The sequence below is a fragment of the Equus asinus genome, chromosome 11 (genome assembly GCF_041296235.1).
Source record: "Equus asinus isolate D_3611 breed Donkey chromosome 11, EquAss-T2T_v2, whole genome shotgun sequence".
Lineage (NCBI taxonomy): Eukaryota > Metazoa > Chordata > Mammalia > Perissodactyla > Equidae > Equus > Equus asinus.
The window spans coordinates 12,290,580-12,310,039 of NC_091800.1; the positions used below are offsets into that span (position 1 = coordinate 12,290,580).

A 19,460-nucleotide genomic window follows, 5' to 3' on the forward strand; every position below is an offset into this window, starting at 1 on the left:
GTTTGGGAAATAATCATAACTTTATTAAGACTCCTTATAAATTTATCTGCTCCTATGATCTAGGTACGTTCAATAAAAGTTATGCAAAGAGGAATAAATGATTAGATGCCTCTAGCGTGAGTAATAATCGCATGTAAAGAGAGAGCTTCAGCTGGTTCAGAGCTAGGCAGAATATCTGAAAGCTTAGCTCTAATGCTAGGCCTGTGATTATTTGGATGAGAAAGGCTTTCACTGAGATTTTACTCAGGCAGAATGATGTTGGCCCACACAGTCAGTATTGATGATATTGTGTTGTTAACAAATATTGAGGGACTATATATGGTATACCACAGAGAGAGGAGGAAGAATTAAGGAAATTTTGTATTTTCCATTTTGTCTCTGCAAAATTTATTGACTCTGATAAACCTTCATTCTTGGTAATGTCTTAATTTTTTGTGAAAAGATACAAATTGATGAGAAATTGATAATGTTCTATATTTTTAGATGGAGATTGTAAAAAACTTACTTCCGAAATATTTGCAAAGATAGAGACCTGTCTGAATGAAGTCAGAGATGAAATTTTTATTAGGCTTCAGCCTCAGCTTAGATGCACATTAGGTAAGTAATTTGTGTAATTTAACTGTATTGCTCATCTACCATAAAGAAATACTTACATTGTAAGGAAATATAGTACTGTTTTATTACTTTGGATGATCACATTCTTGGGAGAGAGAATCTGGGTAGTTTCACTTAAGCATCTATGCCTGGTTAAATCATTGGTAGGCACAGCTGTTCCATATAAATATGCAGGCTTCTGTTCCACCCCTTGAGAGTGGATGTTCTCAGAAGTAGGCGAATTCTCAGGGGGTACAACATTGGTTGCTTCTCCAGTACTTTCCACCAGGAGACTAATCCAATATTTTCAACCTTGACTGTTCATTAAAAAGCACCTGGAGAATTTAAAAGTAAATACTAGTGCTAGGGGACCATTAAATAAGAATCTCAGGGATGGAGCTCAGGTATCAGTAATTTTTTGAAGTCCCCACGTGATTCTTATGGGTTGACAGGGTTGAGAACTCTGGTCTAAACCAACCATAGCAGTTCTACTCCCCTGCCAGTGATTGGTTTAGGAATGGACGCATGGTAACAGTTTTTTGCTAATGGAACATGAGGAGAAATATACTGATGACTTTTCGGGAAAGCTCTCTTACCTTTAAAAAGGGCACAAGAATGAGACTTTTGTCCTCAATGAATTGGCTTTGGGCCTCTGGAAGCAGAGTGGAGCAAGGGTGCTAGAGTTTCTGGGTCTCTCTAAGTTTTTGTAGTATTGCAAAAAGGAGCTGGTAACAATTTGTTTTGAGGGGAATGTCTTTTTGTTTTATTTCTCTTTATCCTTGTATTAACTTTCCTGTTGTGTTATAGTAGCAGGATATATGATACCCCTATTAGTGTATTACCCATATTAAATTATGTAAAATATCACTGCCTTCAAGTTTTTCTCAACGAGCATCATTTATTTCATCAGACCCAGATACTGTATCTGGAAGCAGTGTCTTTTTTGCATGATAATATTTCCTACTTCTTTGTCCCACAGTTCTGTCCCCTAATTTTACTATTTTGTTTTTTGCGAGCTCCTACATGTATAAGTTTACTCTGTTCTTATGATAATAAACTGATTTTCCATATGCCAGATCTTTCTCATTGCCTCCTCTCTGTATAAAGGGCTGTTCTAATTTATCATCAGGTGGGATCTCAGATGGGATGAATAATTCTTTTTTTTCTTATTATCAAAGTGTAAGTTACATACAGTAAAACCTTTTTTAAATGTATTCGGTTGTATAACCATTACCACGGTCAAGATATAGGACAGTGCTATCTCCCTAAAAATTTTCCCTAGTCTCCTTTGTAGTCAGCCTCTTTCCTCACCCCAACCACTGATCTGTTGAGTAATACTCATTTCAAAGGAGCTTCATCCATAAGATCACCAGAGTGTAGACTGAGGGGCTCCCATGTTGCATTTTGCCAGTATCATTTCCCTCCTGGAGTGACCTGAGATGTTTCATTCAGGGTCCCCACTCCAATTCCCAATTGAATTAAAGAACAGTTTCCCCCCAGCTTGAGTCACCCCCTTCTTATCCCTGATGATTATACTTGGACAAGGTTGCATCTTGCTCCAATGCCATCTTGGGCCTGCTTTTCTCCAACAGAGAAGGAATTTTTAAATTATTGTCTGTACAGTCATAACAAGTGGGTAAGCATACAGCCCTTCTACTGCAATAGAATCCCTCTCTTGTTTCGTACTACTCATTCAGCAGTGATAGGTACTATATTAGAGCTTAAGATCTTATTAATGATATCTAATCTGTACTTCAGAGAGCACTTTAAAGTCTTAGAGTGTGTGTCCTCATTCTGAAAATTAATGTGGTTTTTTTTTTTGTTTTTTTAAAGATTGGCACCTGAGCTAACAACTATTACCAATCTTTTTTTTTTAAAAAAAAAATATACATGGTTGTATATTTTAGTTGTGGCATGTGGGACACAGCCTCAGCATGGCCTGACGAGCAGTGCCATATCTGCACTCAGGATCCAAACCAGCGAAACCCTGGGCCGCCTGAAGCAGAGCGCGTGAACTTAACCACTTGGCCATGGGAACAGCCCCTAATGTGTATTTTAAAGTACCAAAGAAAGAGAAGTAGAATCTATACTGATCCTGTATGTTGGTTACATTTTTAAGATCAGCTACTTCATCATTTTGATTATTTTTAAAAAAAACATTGTAAACTATCCTCTCTGCACTCCTTCCCCACAATTTAAGAAATATAACAAATACAGCTGAAGACCCTTTTGTGTCTCTCCCATTTCTTCCTTACCTCCTCATAAAGGTAACTACTATCTTCAATTTGGTGTTTTCTTTCCCTCTGTCTATATTCTTTTTTTTTTTTAAGGAAAAACCTAATATTGCTACAGTTTTTACTTATTTATGTAGGTCTGAAGAGTAATTTAGTCTCTGAGTATTTTGTACCAGTAGAACAAATTAGTGAGTCCAGATCAGGACCCTCCCCTTTTGGTTACTTCATACCGTGACAGAAGTGGTGATGCAGATAATAGTGGGGAAAGAAAAGGCTGTCCAGTAAATGGTGCTGGGACAATTGGTTCTTGATACGGGGGGAAAGTTAGATCCCTACGGCCCACCATAATCAGAAGAAACTTGAGCATATTTAAAGACATAAACATGAAAAGCAGAGTTGTGAAACTTTGAAAGAAAATATAGGTGAATATTTTATCACTCATGGGGAAGAATTTCTTAAATAAGATACATGAAAGATTGGTAAATGTGATTACATTGAAGTTTAAAACCTCTGGGCGAAGATAGAACAGAGAACTGATATCCAGCATATCTTATAAGGAACTCTCATACATCAGTTTAAAAAAAAGACAATCTGATAGAAGAGTGGCCAGAAGACATTAATGAGCAATTAGCAGAAGAGAAAACCCGAATAGCTAGATAGCACTCACTGAAAGGTGTGCTTTGTGGCAAATGAAGGTATTTTAGGGAAAAACGATGCAAATTTAGGAGTTGGGGTTAAGATAGTCAAGGCAAAGAAACCACTTAACTAATTTATGCAGGAGGTTATAAAAATTGGAATTGGGCATTTGTATTATATGTTTTCACGTAGGATCCTTTATATTAACCTATAAAATTTGTAATCAAAGGAAAAAATAATTAAGATTGGTTTAGGAGCTATATAAATTACTTAAAATGATCTGTAATGATATAACTTATTTAATAGTGTGTTTTGAGCTCTTTTATTTTGATTCATTGAGAACTTTATGTATTCTTAGACCTGAAGATTCTATTGTCATTCTGAAGTATAAATTATTTAATTTTTAAATTAATATTTAGTTACAATAAAGTAAGCATCTTTTTTTGTTTTTGGAAGATTGGCCGTGAGTTAACATCTGTTGCCAATCTTCCTCTTTTTTTTTTTTCTTTCCCTCCCCAAAGCCCCAGTACATAGTTGTATATTCTAGTTGTAAGTCGTTCTAGTTCTTCTGTGTGGGATGCCGCTGCAGTATGGTTTGATCAGCAGTGCATAGGTCCACATCCAGAATCCAGACTGGCAAACCCCGGGCTGCCAAAGCAGAGTGCACAAACTTAACCACTCGGCCACAGGGCCGGCCCCTAGAGTAAGCATTTAAAGGCTCATAACTAATCACAGACTCATGCTATACTATGCACTGTTTACACATATGGTGTTGCGTATGTTCTTTTTTAGGAGACTGATTTATATTTATTTCTACTTAGAAAAAACGTTTTGATTTTATGTTTTTGTACAAAAATAGCAATGGGACTGTACCACAAAGGTGACTATTAAAATAGGCTTTGTAACTACTGATATTTATAGAGTATACTTAGGCAATAACACCTACTGTGACTCTTCCTGGCTATGTTCTGGGCAACTGTCATTCCAGACTAGGAGGAGAGCTTGATGATGGAAGTGAGAGTGTCCCAGGGGAGGGAGATGAGGGATGGAAGGACTCTATTTGCTCTCGGGCCAAATCCATAAGGCAGCATCTAAGCTCCCCTGAGATAGGAAGGAAAGAACCTGATTGGAGAATGAATGTAAGAGAGGAATGTAAATCCTCCTTGAACAAGCTGCTTGCTGATCTCAAAACTGGAAGACAGCATTCACCCTTCAGTTTTTGTCTTAATGACAACAAACTTCAATCTCTTCTAGTCTTAAAGTTGTTTAAGTTTAATTGTTAAAAGATTAAGAAGAGTGGTAGACAAGGAGTCGGGAGATTTGAGGCTGTCTTTTAGCCTTTGTGTGTCGTGCTCTTTCCACATGTAGAAGAGGGTCAGAATAGAAATGATTTTTAAATGTTTTTGTCCAAGTCTGAAATTATTCTACAGTGTTTATTTTTAGTATCTGTAGCAAATAATTTACAATTTTTTTCATTTTTATAATGCTCTAGGGCTGTTACAGTTCTGAGGGAGTTTTTTCCTGAGGAAAGCTAAAAAGATCTGAGAAGACAGTATGTGTCTTTTGTGTTGTTTGTCATAAGAAATTTTTGTAAGCATCCACCAAGAAAAATTATGGACTGAAGTGATAATTAAATCTTTGTGATGCACATTTTTAGAAAAATGCTTTAAAAACTTCCCCTCACCCAGCTTACTCTGTCATATATGTGTTCACATATATTCGTACTGTGAATATAGTGAGAAAAGACAACAGTTCATAACTTTGGTTGATTTTCTTTTTTAGTTAATTATGAGCAATAATTTTTTCTTTTCCTTTTGAAGGTGACATGGAAAGCCCCGTGTTTGCATTTCCTCTGCTCTTAAAAATTGAACCACACATTGAAAAGCTCTTCACGTATTCTTTTTCTTGGAACTTTGAATGTTCACAGTGTGGACACAAGTATCAAAACAGGTTAGTTTTTCTGTTTCTTAAAAACAGATTCATTCTGTTGAAAGTGATTCCAAGTAATAAAATTTGAATAAAATGTGCTTCCCCTTGTAGCACTGCTCTATACCTGGTTCCTGCTACCCTTGATAAAATTTCCCACCATATCTTGAAGTCTCTCCACCATTGAGGTTGAGAGGAAAAATTTCAGTGGCAGAAATGCTGTTTGTTTGCTTGTTTAAAGCTGGAGGAACAAAAAACCCCCAAGGTTTGATAGATTACTAGTAGGAGTTTTCTTAAGAATTTCTTAGTGGGAAGTGGGGACAAATGGGAAAAGTAGCACATTCCTCTCCACTCTCCGCTGGATTCCCTGCTGAGTAAGAATACCTCTCAGAATTCCTTGAAACTGTAGGTGTTTTGTTTACCCCTCTGTTAGAGACTAGGGTTTTTCCTTTATGTTTTTAACATCATGGAAACTGATGTTAGGCTCCCAGAGTCTGGCAGCAATTCTCAGAGGTAACTTACCCTTTCCCATTCCTTCCCTTAGTCCCATGAAAGACCAGCCACCACCAGAATCTTGCTACACGTGAGCTGTCTCAGCCATGCTTTCTACTTCCCTGGCCTCTAGGTGAGGACCAGAGGGACCATGAGTGATGTGCACGGTCCTGAGACTGATACTTGGGAGGAAGCATGGGGAAGAAAGCAGCTGCAGGTTTCTTTTGCTTCCACATACCCACCACATAATAAGGAGAGAAATTAGATTTTACAAGAGGAGTCAGGGAGAGAAAGTTTTCATCAGACATGATACCCTCACTTTGTATATGAGAAAGTTGCTGGCTGGCAGTTAAAAAGATTACCAAACTGGTTCTATAGGTCATTTATTCAAATTATTATAATAGAGATAAATCTTTTCCTCTTTTCTTAAACTTACCTACAAGTAAATTAGAAAATTTGGAGTCTCCCAAAGTTATTAAATAAAAATGTGAGAGAAAAATGTTACTTAGATATTCATTATCTAAATTGAGGTTATTTTTGGGTATTTAGGGATCAGTCAAGGAGAGTCGAATCTGAGAGAATGCTTTAGGGAATGCAAGCAGCAGAACCAGAAAACATTTGTTTTTTCCAGTTAGCTCAAAAGTACTAGAACAGAGTGAGAATTAGCATTTCACTCATACCTAGGACTTAAATAATTTTGTGTGAGTGAGTATGAGAACAAACATGTGTTTCCAGGTCTGCTAGCATTGATTTATATGAATTATATGCTTTTCTCCTCATTTGACAAACGTGGAAACGGAAGCTTGAAAGGGGTTAAACAGATGCCCAAGGTGACACACTAGTAAGGGGCTAAATTTGGGCTTAGGTTTTCTGGCCTCTAAGACTTTCTTGCTCACTCTGCTTTACTCCCTAATCACCACCTGGATTTTAAATAATATAAACAAGCTTGATGGTTAAAATCAGCTTAATTATAGCTTTTCCAAAATCCACATCTCAGTTGTTTGACAGCTTTTCATTGAGTATATTCTATGTGCCAGGAACTCAACAGAAATAATCTTTGTCCTGGCCAAATTCAGACTAGTTAGTTAGGAAGATAATATATAAACACATAACAGAGGGCTAGTGACTGAGTAGTTATTTTGGTTTGTTGGCTGCTTTAACTTACTTTGAAGACAAGGTGATAAATGCATTTTGGAATTATATAGAAAAACTCTGAGAGCTCAAGGGAAAGAAGCCACCAGCCACTGGGGTTTGCCGTTTTTTTTATTCCTTTGTTCTAAAAAGAAAAGTAGTTATAGAGAAAAAGCTAAAATGAAGTGGCATTTCATTAAATAGTTTTTAGTATATCATAGCTTAAAACTTACTTCCATTTAATCTGATGGAAGAATATCCAGCAAACTCATTTGTTTTTGTGCTGCTGTTTTCAGTGCCGGTTTAAGAGCTTTTCCTTGATTTAGAAAGTGTATTCTGGAGGCAGTTAAGAACATGGACTCCCTGGATTTAAATCTCAAGTGTGTCATGTGTCCTCTGATGCGCCCTCTGTACTCCCCTTTCCTCATCTGTACCATGTGGATAGGAAAAGTACCTGTCACTTAGGATTGTTTGGAAGAGGAGTGCTGAGCACAGTGCCCTGCCTTGCACATAGTCAGTGCTCCAAAACGTTAGATGTCATGTGGAGCATTAGCACTTATTTGCTGAGAGAAACTCCCTTTTATAAACTAAAAAATAGGAGCTTTTACGTAACGATTATCTTTGAGATCCGAGAATTTAGCAGAAATACAGTCAATTCATTTGTTGATAGCCTTATGCTGCTTTGCTTTTAAAATGTTAGCTTCCCTGAGAACTGATGTATTTTTAACAGCCTTTGTTTATCTTACTTATGATTTATCAGTGTTTGTTATTGTTTAGAAGAGAAGCTGGTGTCTCTTAGGTAATAAATAATTGCTCTCTTAAAGATATTAAAGCAACTCCAGTTGAGGTGCAGTGTACATCTTTAAAGATCATCTTTTTAGATGGCTGTTGCTATCAAGTATTCAGATTAAAGTGTAAATTTAGAACTTGTGTAACTTGTGAAAAGAAAATTAAGTTGTATGTATTCCTTTATATATTTGGAAATGCCCCTTTTCATTTTTGGTTGTCAATAGTGGATAGCCAGATTTTGAACTTTTTGAGTATGCGGTGAACTCTTAATAAATTTGAAAACCTGGGAACAGTCATTCTCAACTAGGGGCTATTTTGCACCCCATGGAACATTTGGCAATGCCTGAAGATTGCTACAGATTGGTTGCTACAATTGGAGGCTGTTACTGGCATCTAGTGTGTAAGAGGCCAGGAATCATGCTAAATATCCTATAATACACAGGCCAGTGCCCCACAGCAAAGAGTTACCCACTGCAAAGTGTCAGTGGGATCACTCTTGAGAAACCCTGCCTTTAACATTTTCTTAATCTCGTAGCTGAAGAACTGTGGGTAGTTAATGTGAACAACCTTCACAGAGAGCTTTACTAGGGTTAGGGAGGAATGTTGGCAGATTATTATATGATTTGGGGGAATAGGAAAGTATCTTTTATTTTAAACATTGATTTAAATTAATGTAAAAGAATTTAAATTCGTTTAAGTTATGTCTTCTTTTCTTATAGATGTATGAAGAATCTGGTTACCTTTACAAATGTCATCCCTGAGTGGCACCCACTTAATGCTGCCCATTTTGGTCCATGTAACAGTTGCAACAATAAGTCACAGATAAGGAAAATGGTACTGGAAAAGTGAGTTAAAATTGCCTTACTGTTTTTAGAACAAAAGAAAGGTGGATTTAGATTTCTTTTTTTAATGTGTAGTATTGAAAGTGATGACTACAGCCCTACTTTTCAGAAGTTTGAGTTAACGTATATTTATCAGTTGCCAAAATGTCTCTGTCAGGAACTCTGGCCGATAAACAAGCTGTCTCAGGCAAAATACCACTGAACGGCTCACTTAAGGTGACTGTCTGACCCCACTCTTCTAGTGTCTTTCCTTCTTTTGCCTTTTTTCTCCCTTTAAGGATGTTAAACTTCCGTTTTTCTCTGCTCTGCCGAGTGCCTAGAGTCACTAGAATTTTGGGATTTCCTTAATCTAATTTCATCTGTCTGAATTTTCATCTTCTCCCAGATCTCAGCCGGCTAATTCTTCATCCTCTTATAAGCTTTCTGCTGCCCTTGAGCAGATGTGTTTTTGTTATATTTTGCCAGCTTTTCTTTGTCCTCAGTGGGAGTACTGGTCAGAATTACCTTTTCTAGTGTTACCAGAAGCCCCATATCTTTATACTCACAGGTGGATTCCATTTTAGGCAGTTTGTCTCTCTTTTGTTACTACACTCACACACGTATACATCCTCTTTAACCTTTATTTTCAGTAGTCCTTATCTCTACAAGGAAATGTTTTGAGGTCTAATTTGATACAGTAAAGAAGCACTGATGATGACCTTCTCTTACCTTTTCTGATGCCCTTCACTGTGCCAAGACACCCCTCAGAATCTTTCTTGAAGGTTTGTTTTCATCCAAGTAATAAATTCTTAGTTAAGCTAATAGTGCCAAGGCTTGAAAGGAACAAAGAGCAGTGCCCCGCCCACCCCATCTCCAGGCGTCTACTTTAAACCTTTCAGGTAGTATTTACTTTGACATTTTAAAACAATACGCTTGCTCCACCTTTATACAGTCTTCTCCTTATACAGGAGTTGAGGACTAGGGCTCTTACCCCAACACCTGGACCCATCTCTGTTTACCCTCTCCCTGCCCTTCCAAGATGATGACATTTTTGGTTAAATCAGTACTCACTGTTTATTATGCATATACATATATTCCCTCTCCAGCCAAGCAGTAAACGTATGTTTCATTTCTTTTATAACTCTTTATTTTTCCTGGAATTATAATAGCCTTGTGTTTTCATTTGCTTTCTTAATGTACACATTGTGAATTTTTTTCCAAATTCTTCAAACACCTATCAATAAATTTTCTAAACACTCAAATGCTTCACAGTTTTTGAGTCCTCCTCCCCTTCTTTTTTTTCTGGAAACCTCTCTTCTGCTGCCTTTCGTCCTTCTGCTCCAGTATTCCAGTCTATACTGGTTCCTTTCTGGCCTGGTGCATGGGAGTGCTATTTAGACACACTTTCTGTCATTATCCCAGTTTTCAGCCCAGGGCCTTACCCCCACATTCTTCGGCATCTGTTGCCTATAAATGTTGAGTCTTTTAGGGGTTCTGTGGGGCATGTAAGCTCTTCTCATCAGTGTGCCCCTCTGTAGCACTGATGTCATCTCTTCCTGCATTCTGCCATCTCAGTTACCACTTTTCTGTTTGCTTTTTGTATTCCACACATTTATTGTCTTCTTGTTTGCTCATGGCTCCTTTCCCCTTTTTTGCCCTTTTGGTTTATTACCCTTTTTGTCCTTCCCTCTCATTGGATAGCATTGGAGTGGGAGGGCAGAGTGGGAAAGAAGGGGCAATATCTTTAACCAGAAGTCCATAATCTGTCTTGGCAGTCTGGGGTCCCAGCTGAGAGATCTGAATGTTGAGGGAGCCCTTCCTTTTTAAGCCCTCTCCTTGATCAGGAGGAGGTAGAGGTGCAGCAGGTGTGGCTGGCTGCCACCCTGCACTGGGCCGTTGGATTGCTTGAGGTTTCTTGGTGTATATAATTTCAGCTAAGAGTTTATACCTGCTTTTTCTCAAACCCCAGCGTTGAAGATACACTCATACTACGATTTTGTTTGATTTTGTTTAATTGGGCCATTGCAACATATAATTTTTAATTATACAAATATGTTGCTTTACTTACATTAAAGATTCATGCTCTGATCTGGAAATGCATCTGGTAGGTGTAACAGTGTTTCAACAGGAAATGTCTTTAGAGTTCTACTGAGCCAGTTTATAAGCAGAATTTATAATTTGGACATGTACTGTATTCAAAAGTAAATTGAACTAGTATATAAAATTTCACTTACATTTTAAATGACAAGGCCTTTATAAAGTCCTTTATAGTTTTTAACTTTGAAATTTGTCTAATTTGATTTGTGGGTATCTAATAGAATTTAGAAACAAATTTAATATAATTTTGGGGGATAACTTAAAAGTAATTAAGCCTATCATGATAATCATGCATAATTTAATCTTACCATATTGTAAAAACTAATAGTGTTCTAAGTTCCCTGAACACCTTGTCTCAGGTAATCTACATCTCTGATATGTTCCTGTGGGCTCTTCCCATGCACTCTTTTTTGAGTTCATTGATAAATCAGATGAATGCTATCCAGCAGGTCCAAATCTGTACTTTTTTTAATCTAAATTGTTTAGGAATTATATTCAGAGCATGGTGACAGAGCACCAGCTTAGAAATCTGATTTAATTTTACTTCACAAATTCTTGAAATGAACCTCTCATTACTGCCATGATCTCCATTAGGAATCTGGTCATACACTATCCTGGATTGTCATTTGAAAAGTTTGTTTATTTAAACTTCAGTTTTAACAGTGATTTTTTTTTTTTTTTTAACAATTATTTGTGAAGGATAAGGGAGTGGTAAGAAGAGAAATAAGACATTTCTGTTGTTATAGAGCTTGTATTGAAGTGTCTTATACAGTGATTTTGAGACTTTTTTTAAGAGATTGAGACTTTTAAAACTATACTCTCCCCTAAAAGTTTTGTATGGAATACTGATAATATAAAATAATTAAAATTATGTTTCATAATTAAAATCATTGTTTGGCAGAAAATGCTTTATTATTTATGAGAGCCTTGAACTACCTCCAGAGAACAGTTTGTAAACCTTTGTTGAACTGTATTTTCTTATTTACAATTAATATGAACCAATTCTAATTATTTGAATTACACCTTCTCATATTTTTCTTTTTTTGTCATAAAATCTGAAATAGATCTAAAATGTAATGAGGTTTAAAAATTACATTTGCACATTTTTCTGCCTAAAGCCTGCATTGTTCCAGTTCCGAAGTACATGTATGCACATTGTTAAACTTGCATTTTCTAAACTATGAATTATTGCATTACATTAGCTGGTATGAAAATCACAAACTTGTACTCCAGGTCATTAGCACAGACTGTGGCTGCTCTTTGTGGGACAGAGATCCGGTGTTCCCTTGCTGGCTTTGGGTAGCAGAGCAGTTAGCTGAGTTCCCTTGTGCTTGCTTTCTCTCTTTTCTGTTTTCTGTTCTTTTCATGAGGGTAGATTCTTAGAATAGGAGTTCAACCTCATGTTTGGGAGGTAAATGCAAATGGATCTCAGCTTGAAATCTCTTGGGATTCTTGGTTCCAGTTCTGTTAACTGTCCCATCCAATTTTCTTACGGTTGAGGCAGAACCTCACTTGCTCTCCCCAGCTCTGAGCATCATCTTTGACACTCCAGGCATTGCGGGTAGGAAGAAGCCTGAGAACAAAATCTATTGCCAAACTAGTGATAAAGTTCTCTCCTTACCTGAGAGGCTGGGAATGAGACAAGCCGGAATTATGAGTAGGAGACTGCTATGACTTCTAGGGGACCCAGACAGGAAAATAAACTAGAAAAGGAGGAGGAGGCATGTGCTTTATTTTATTTGCCGTCATTTATAAGTTGTACCACTTTTTAAATATACCATTAAGAAAGAAATGCTGCCTATTGAATATTTTCCATGTGTAAACTCACACAAATAAGGCAGGAAACTAGTGAGATTGCCAAGTCTAGGGATCAACAAAAGAATGTTTTAGTTACTAGCCTCATGAGCTATATATCATGAGGCCAAGAGGACTAAATATTAGTACTTAAAGAGTCAGATAGGTGTCTAAAGCCTGCATATGCAGCTGAGAGGATCTATCTCTAGTTTTTCTGTGGATCATTTGGCTCAGACACGCTCTTCACATTTTAACATATTTGAAATGAGAATACATCTAAAAATTGATGGCATGGTATAGTTTAATTGGCAGTATTCTTTCATAGTGGTATATTTTATAATCAATGGCATCTTAGATCGATGAAATAGGTATGATCTCAAAGAACAGTAGGAGTTTAGCGTTATACACACTTTGCAGGACTTTTCATAGTTATTTCCATTTTGAAGACTTGATTATTCTCTGACAGAATGATTGACAAGGGATAATTTACAAATTATCCCTTGTCTGTCTGAATAATCTGCATTTTGGACATTGATTCACATTCATTTCAGCTGAATAAATCTTGATAAGCTTAGTAAGTTTTGACAGCTGTTTAAATATTGTGAAAAGAGATATTCAACATTTTTCTTAAATCTTGAGAGTTGTTAAATTTAGTTATTTCAGGCCAATCTTTGAGTTCTTTTTTTTTGGTTCAACATGTTATTGTAATGATAAAGTGTATTTTTGGAATTATGGATGTCTTGAAGTTTATAGTAAATCAACCAATATGTTGTATTTTCTTCTCTACTTAGTTGCAAATTCAACTTTTCCTAAGTAGAAATTTTAATTTGATAGACTTCTCTACTTCCTGAGATAATTGAAAGAAATAGACCAAATTATTAGACTGTTGAGGTTTTTAAAGTGTTTGTTTGAATATCTTAGGTTTTGGTGTTTCACATATTACCTATCCTGTCTGACAAAAGCAGTTTGGGCCCTTGATGCCAAAGAAAATTCTAAAAGGTCTGGATTTTTTCCTTTATTCTCTAAAGTAGTTACCAAGAGATCTTTAAGCCAAAGCAGCATTGCGGCTTACAGAGCAATTTTTGTTTAATGGTCTGTGTTAGAGCCTTATTGCATGATGGCTTCCAACTGTCAGTGTTACCACTCTGAGAAGGGTTTACTGTTACATGCTTCTTAGAGCGAGCTCTCCATTTCTAATTTAGGCATGCATCTGGAGGTTCTCAAGAAAAATTAGTGCAGTTAGCGTTGAAAATGTTATGTGTGACTTATTTGCTTCAGACCATCTTTTGTCTAACCAGACACATGGCATTAAATTTGTTTGGCTTCTCTTGCCTTTCTCTCCCAGAGTGTCTCCCATCTTCATGGTGCACTTTGTAGAAGGCTTACCACGTGATGACTTGCAGCACTATTCATTTCACTTTGAAGGCTGTCTTTACCAGATAACTTCTGTAATTCAGTACCAAGCAAATAATCATTTTATAACATGGATTTTAGATGCTGATGGTAAGTGTTTAAACGTTTTTATTTTTTGATAATAGGCAGACTACACTCCAGTTTGTTTTTTTTTTTTTAAAGACAAACTCTGCCTTGACTCTTTTCTCTCTCCTCTGGCCCTTGCCTTTAATTCTTCTGCCCCTCCTCTCCTCTACCTGTCACTGTGGTTTAGAATCATCCTAACTTTTTCCTTTGCTTATATCAGCATGTTTATGGGTTTACATATGCATATTTCTTGTTTAGACAAAGAATAAGATCGTATACTACTGATGGTTTACTTAATATCTTTTATTTTTTGTTTTTTGTTACATGTTTAGTATAGAAAATAGTGGCAATTTTTATTTTTTAGACATATAACCTTGCACTTCTTTTAAAAAGAAAGTGCACCATATACTGAAGGTTTTTAATTAAGAAAGAAAAAAATAAAACAAATTTTGCTTAGTTTGTGGTTGTTAGTAATATGAATAAAAGTAAACATCTAGGACAGTTAGACATTACAGACTATGTAGCCTTCTCTCACTGTGAAATAGAATGTCTGAAATCCATAGTTTGCTAACAGCTACAGTCAAGGTAAAGCCTTTATTTAAATAATTAAACTTTTCATGAGAAGGTTAAATAGTACAACTCAGGAATTTTGCTAATTTTTCCGTTCCATTTATCTAATGTGGTTTACTATTAAGTTGTTTTTCCTCACAGTGTTCACTTTGTGTTAGACAAGATAACCCAATCCCTTTAGGTATTACATCAGGCCATTGGTAAGGGGTCACTTTGATATTTTCTATTTTTAAATTTTCTATTGGCTGAACATTTTACATATTTGATATTTTCCTCCTGGGGATGGTTTGGCTGGATGACACACTAACGTGTTATAAAAGCATGTTGCAAACTGAAACTCATGTTATAAATATAATTATCACCTTAAAGTTGTACCCTACCTCAGAACTGGATGGGGGGGTTCTCAGTAATGTAAACAAAAATTAAGAAACTTATTTTAATTTTCTATTGCATTCCAGGGAATGAAAAATATTCTTCAGGTAGAAGAGGTTAGATATTTTCTAACCCTGACAGCGTATAAAAATCATATGGTTAGCTTACAAGAAATGTCCTGGCTCTCCCCCAGACCAGTGACTCAGTCTCTGGGGATTTGGGCCCAAATACTAATCAGGTGATTCTGATGTGCATGTCAGAGAACCACTGACCTAGGCAAACAAGAGGTTCTCAGAATTTTACTGGGTATAGAATAAAAGTAGTGGGTTCAGGTAGTTTATAAAGGTGTATCCACATAAACTTAGTGAATGGTTGTGTTTAGGTCTCTTCTGTGTGTAGAGGAGGGTTAACCTCTTCCTTTGTCATCCATCACCTCATTCCCACCTGACAAATGAGAAAACAGAAGTTCAGAAATAAAATGAGAGCAGACACCTGGATACCTAAGCTTTTTTTTTTTTATTGAGTTATTGATAGGTTACAATCTTGTGAAATTTCAATTGTACATTAATGTTTGTCAGTCATGTTGTAGGTGCACCACTTGACCCTTTGTGCCCACCCCCCACCCCACCTTTCCCCTGGTATCCACTAAACTGTTCTTGGTCCATAGTTTTAAATTCCTCATATGAGTGGAGTCATACACAGGTTATCTTTCTCTTGCTGGCTTATTTCACTTAACATAATTCTCTCAAGGTCCATCCATGTTATTGCAAATGGAATGATTTTGTTCTGTTTTGCAGCTGAGTAGTATTCCATTGTATATATGTACCACATCTTCTTTATCCATTCGTCTGTTGCTGGGCACTTAGGTTGCTTCCACGTCTTGGCTATTGTAAACAGTGCTGCAATAAACATTGGGGTGCACAGGACTTTTGGGATTGCTGACTTCAGGCTCTTTGGATAAATACCCAGTAGTGGGATGGCTGGATCGTATGGTAGTTCTATTTTTAGTTTTTTGAGGAATCTGCATACTGTTTTCCATAGTGGCTGCACCAGTTTGCATTCCCACCAGCAGTGTATGAGGGTTCCTTTTTCTCCACAACCTCTCCAACATTTGTTGCTATTAGTTTTAGATATTTTTGTCATTCTAACGGGTGTAAGGTGATATCTTAGTGTAGTTTTGATTTGCATTTCCCTGATGATCAGCGATGATGAGCATCTTTTCAAGTGCCTATTGGCCATCAGTATATTTTCTTTGGAGAAATATCTGTTCATGTCTCCAGCCCATTTTTTGATTGGGTTGTTCGATGTTTTGTGATTGAGTTGCTAGAGTTCTTACTATATTAAGGATATTAAGCCTTTGTCAGATATATGACTTGCAAATATTTTTTCCCAGTTAGTGGGTTGTTTTTTTGTTTCAATCCTGTTTTCATTTGCCTTGAAGAAGCTCTTTAGTCTGATGAAGTCCCATTTGTTTATTCTTTCTATTGTTTCCCTTCTCTGAGAAGCCATGGTGTCCGAAAAGATCCTTTTAATACTGATGTCAAAGAGTGTACTGCCTACGTTTTCTTCCAGAAGCCTTATGGTTTCAGGTCTCACCTTTAGGTCTTTAATCCATTTTGAGTTTATTTTGGTGAATGGTGAAAAAGAATGGTCAATTTTCATTCTTTTACATGTGGCTTTCCAGTTTTCCCAGCACCATTTGTTGAAAAGACTTTCTTTTCTCCATTGTATGCCCTCAGCTCCTTTGTCAAAAAAAAGAAATAAGAATTGAAACAAATGTTGGTACTTGAGGTAACAAGCTTCATTTATCTTTAAAATTCATATATATGGAAGAATTGTTTATTTTCTGATGATGGATAAACTAGATAATACTGTATTCGAAGTCCTTAAAGTTAAATATACTCTTTCTTGATTTTTATGGGTATTTTAGGAAAGAGTAAAAACTGCCTCAGTTTTTCAAATTTCTGGATATTAGTCCATAACTTTTGTTATCCAAATAAGGACTTTAACATTTGGTAGAGAAAAATGGTGACATAAGGATAAGGCCATGTTTTCAGTGTTCTCCTTTGCTGGATATTCACTGATACAGCAGTTAAAAAGGCCAGAAGAACATTAACCTACGATGGTGGTTTTTGAATGTCTAAACCTCTTTCACTTTCTTTCCCCATCCCCTAGGAAGTTGGCTGGAATGTGATGACTTAAAAGGTTCATGTTCTGAAAGGCATGAGAAATTTGAAGTTTCTGTTTCAGAGATACATATTGTTATTTGGGAAAGGAAAACATCTCAAATGACAAATAAAGCATCTGCCTGCCCTGCACTTAAAAAGGCTAATGATGAGCACGCTGTCGGTGATGAGAAACAAGCATCTCCAGCATTGTGTTCTCTGGGCGATGCCGCCTCAGCTGAAACATCCTCAGGAACTCACCCTACAAATATGTCAATTGCTCTTAATACTCTTGCACAAGATGAAGCTGTAGCTCATGAAAATAATTTACTTTCAGGTCCAGAAGATTTGGTTGACAATATTTTACCTTTGACACTTGAAGAAATACAGGTTAACCCTGAAGGTTTCCTGTTAGAAGATAAACCTGTGGCAGAAAATGCAGGAGTTATCAAAACAAACACTTTGCAATTGCGAGAGTCACTAACAGCTTCTTTAGTATTAGCTCCATGTAAGGAGAAGCTTACCCAAGACCAATTTGTGGATTTAAGCTTTCCAACTCAATTTGTAAATACAAACGTGCAATTAGTACAGCTGAATACAGAAGATACTGTAATTACTAAGTCTGTGAATAATGTTCATGCTACTGATGCTATGCAGGAAGTAAAGTCAGTAGAATTTGAGGGTACAGTTGCCCTAGAGAAGGACGCTCCATTAAAACAATTCCTTTCACCAAAAACTGAGAAATTAAAACCAGAACAACTTGTTACATCTCAGGTATCTAATTTGAAGAAAGAGGAAACTGCAGCATTTTCTCAAACCATAACAGCTAAGTCATTACAGAGTCCATCTCTGAAAGAAAATCAGAAGAAACCATTTGTGGGAAGTTGGGTGAAAGGTTTATTAAGTAAGGGTGCTTCTTTTATGCCACCCTGTGTTTCAGCTCATAATAGAAACACTATAACTGATTTGCAGCCTTCAGTTAAGGGGGCAAGTAATTTTGGTGGCTTTAAAACTAAAGGTATAAAGCAAAAGGCTAACCGGACATCCAAGAAAGCTCATAAATGTTCAAGTAAGCTGCCTCCAGTTAGTAACCCTCCACCAAGTCTTCCTTCAGGTAGCCCAGCTTCTCAGCTCCATGCAAATGTTACTGCACATTCGGAAGTTTTGAAGAAATGTGAAAACACCTCATCTGGAGCTCACCTCAACCACAGTTCTCGTGGAAGTGAAGGTGGTGTTTCTTCGGCAAACCATGGAGACTTAGTGGAGGGTCAGATTCATAAACTTCGTCTAAAACTTCTTAAAAAACTTAAGGCGAAAAAGAAGAAATTAGCTGCTCTAATGTCTTCCCCTCAAAATGGAACACATCCAAGTGAAAATTTAGAACATGGGTCCCATTGCGGGTCTCCAAATGACTGTGGATCAATAGAAGACTTGTTAAAAGAACTACAGGATCAAATTGATATTGCCGATAATAAATCTGGGGGCACCACAGTTCCTAGTATTTCCTCGTATAGCAGTCAGACTCATGAAGAAATTTTAGCAGAGTTATTGTCTCCAACAACTATTGTTTCAGCAGAGCTCTCGGAAAATGGGGAGGCTGACTTTCGGTATTTAGAAATGGGAGATAACCATATCGCAGCACCAGTGCCTAGTGACTTAAATGATACCCCCCAAAATGCACATTTGAGACAGGACCATAACTATTGCAGCCCCACCAAGAAAACTCAGAGTGAAGTTCAGCCGGACTCATTCATAAATAGTGCTGGCGTTAGAACATTGAACTTGGAAAGTTCCATGAAGACTGATATTTTTGATGAGTTTTTTTCTACTTCAGCATTAAATTCTTTAGCAAATGACACATTAGACTTACCTCATTTTGATGAATATCTTTTTGAGAGTTGTTGAATGCTTATTAACTCCTTATTTTAATATTTATTGTTGCTCTTGGAAAAACTTACTATGTTTTAGGTAGTGTTTATGCACTGGCCTTGTCATGAACAAAATATAAGCTACTGAAGGTTTTACCTTGGTTCTGACCATAAAATATGTAATCTGTTTTACAAATTAAAATGATCTGGAATTTGTTCTCCTTGTTGGTTTTATTTTGTACTTGTAGGAGAATGAGGATTTCAAAATGTTAAAAATGAAAAGTAGTGTCTAGTTTCTGGCGATTTGTACAGTTGGGTACATTAAAGTTATACATTTTAAATTTTGGTTACATTGGTTGAGGAAAAACACTAGTTTATACAAACTTGGGTCACTATGTATGGTATACGAATGCATGACTGTTTTGCTATGGTTCTGTGGTCATATAATAGCCTAGGCATGTTTCTTATACCAATAGAGTGCTGTGGAATGTA

General features: G+C 36.7%; 1 protein-coding gene across 5 annotated transcripts in view; it reads left to right on the plus strand.

Annotated features, from left to right (window-relative positions):
* The window catches only part of USPL1 (ubiquitin specific peptidase like 1), a 34,354-nt gene extending 15,169 nt beyond the window's left edge, over positions 1-19,185 (plus strand). For 3 of the 5 annotated variants that reach the window (XM_070520464.1, XM_014831942.3, XM_070520465.1), the window contains 5 exons: positions 484-597; positions 5,285-5,414; positions 8,522-8,647; positions 13,860-14,017; positions 17,111-19,185. In XM_070520464.1, the coding sequence (XP_070376565.1) occupies positions 484-597; positions 5,285-5,414; positions 8,522-8,647; positions 13,860-14,017; positions 17,111-19,005 (2,423 nt within the window). In that variant the 3' untranslated portion in view covers positions 19,006-19,185. Of the gene's footprint in view, positions 1-483; positions 598-5,284; positions 5,415-8,521; positions 8,648-13,435; positions 13,514-13,859; positions 14,018-17,110 lie in introns of all 5 variants that reach the window. The other 2 variants (XM_070520463.1, XM_014831941.3) reach the window with 1 other exon arrangement.
* The last annotated feature ends 275 nt before the right edge of the window (positions 19,186-19,460 follow it).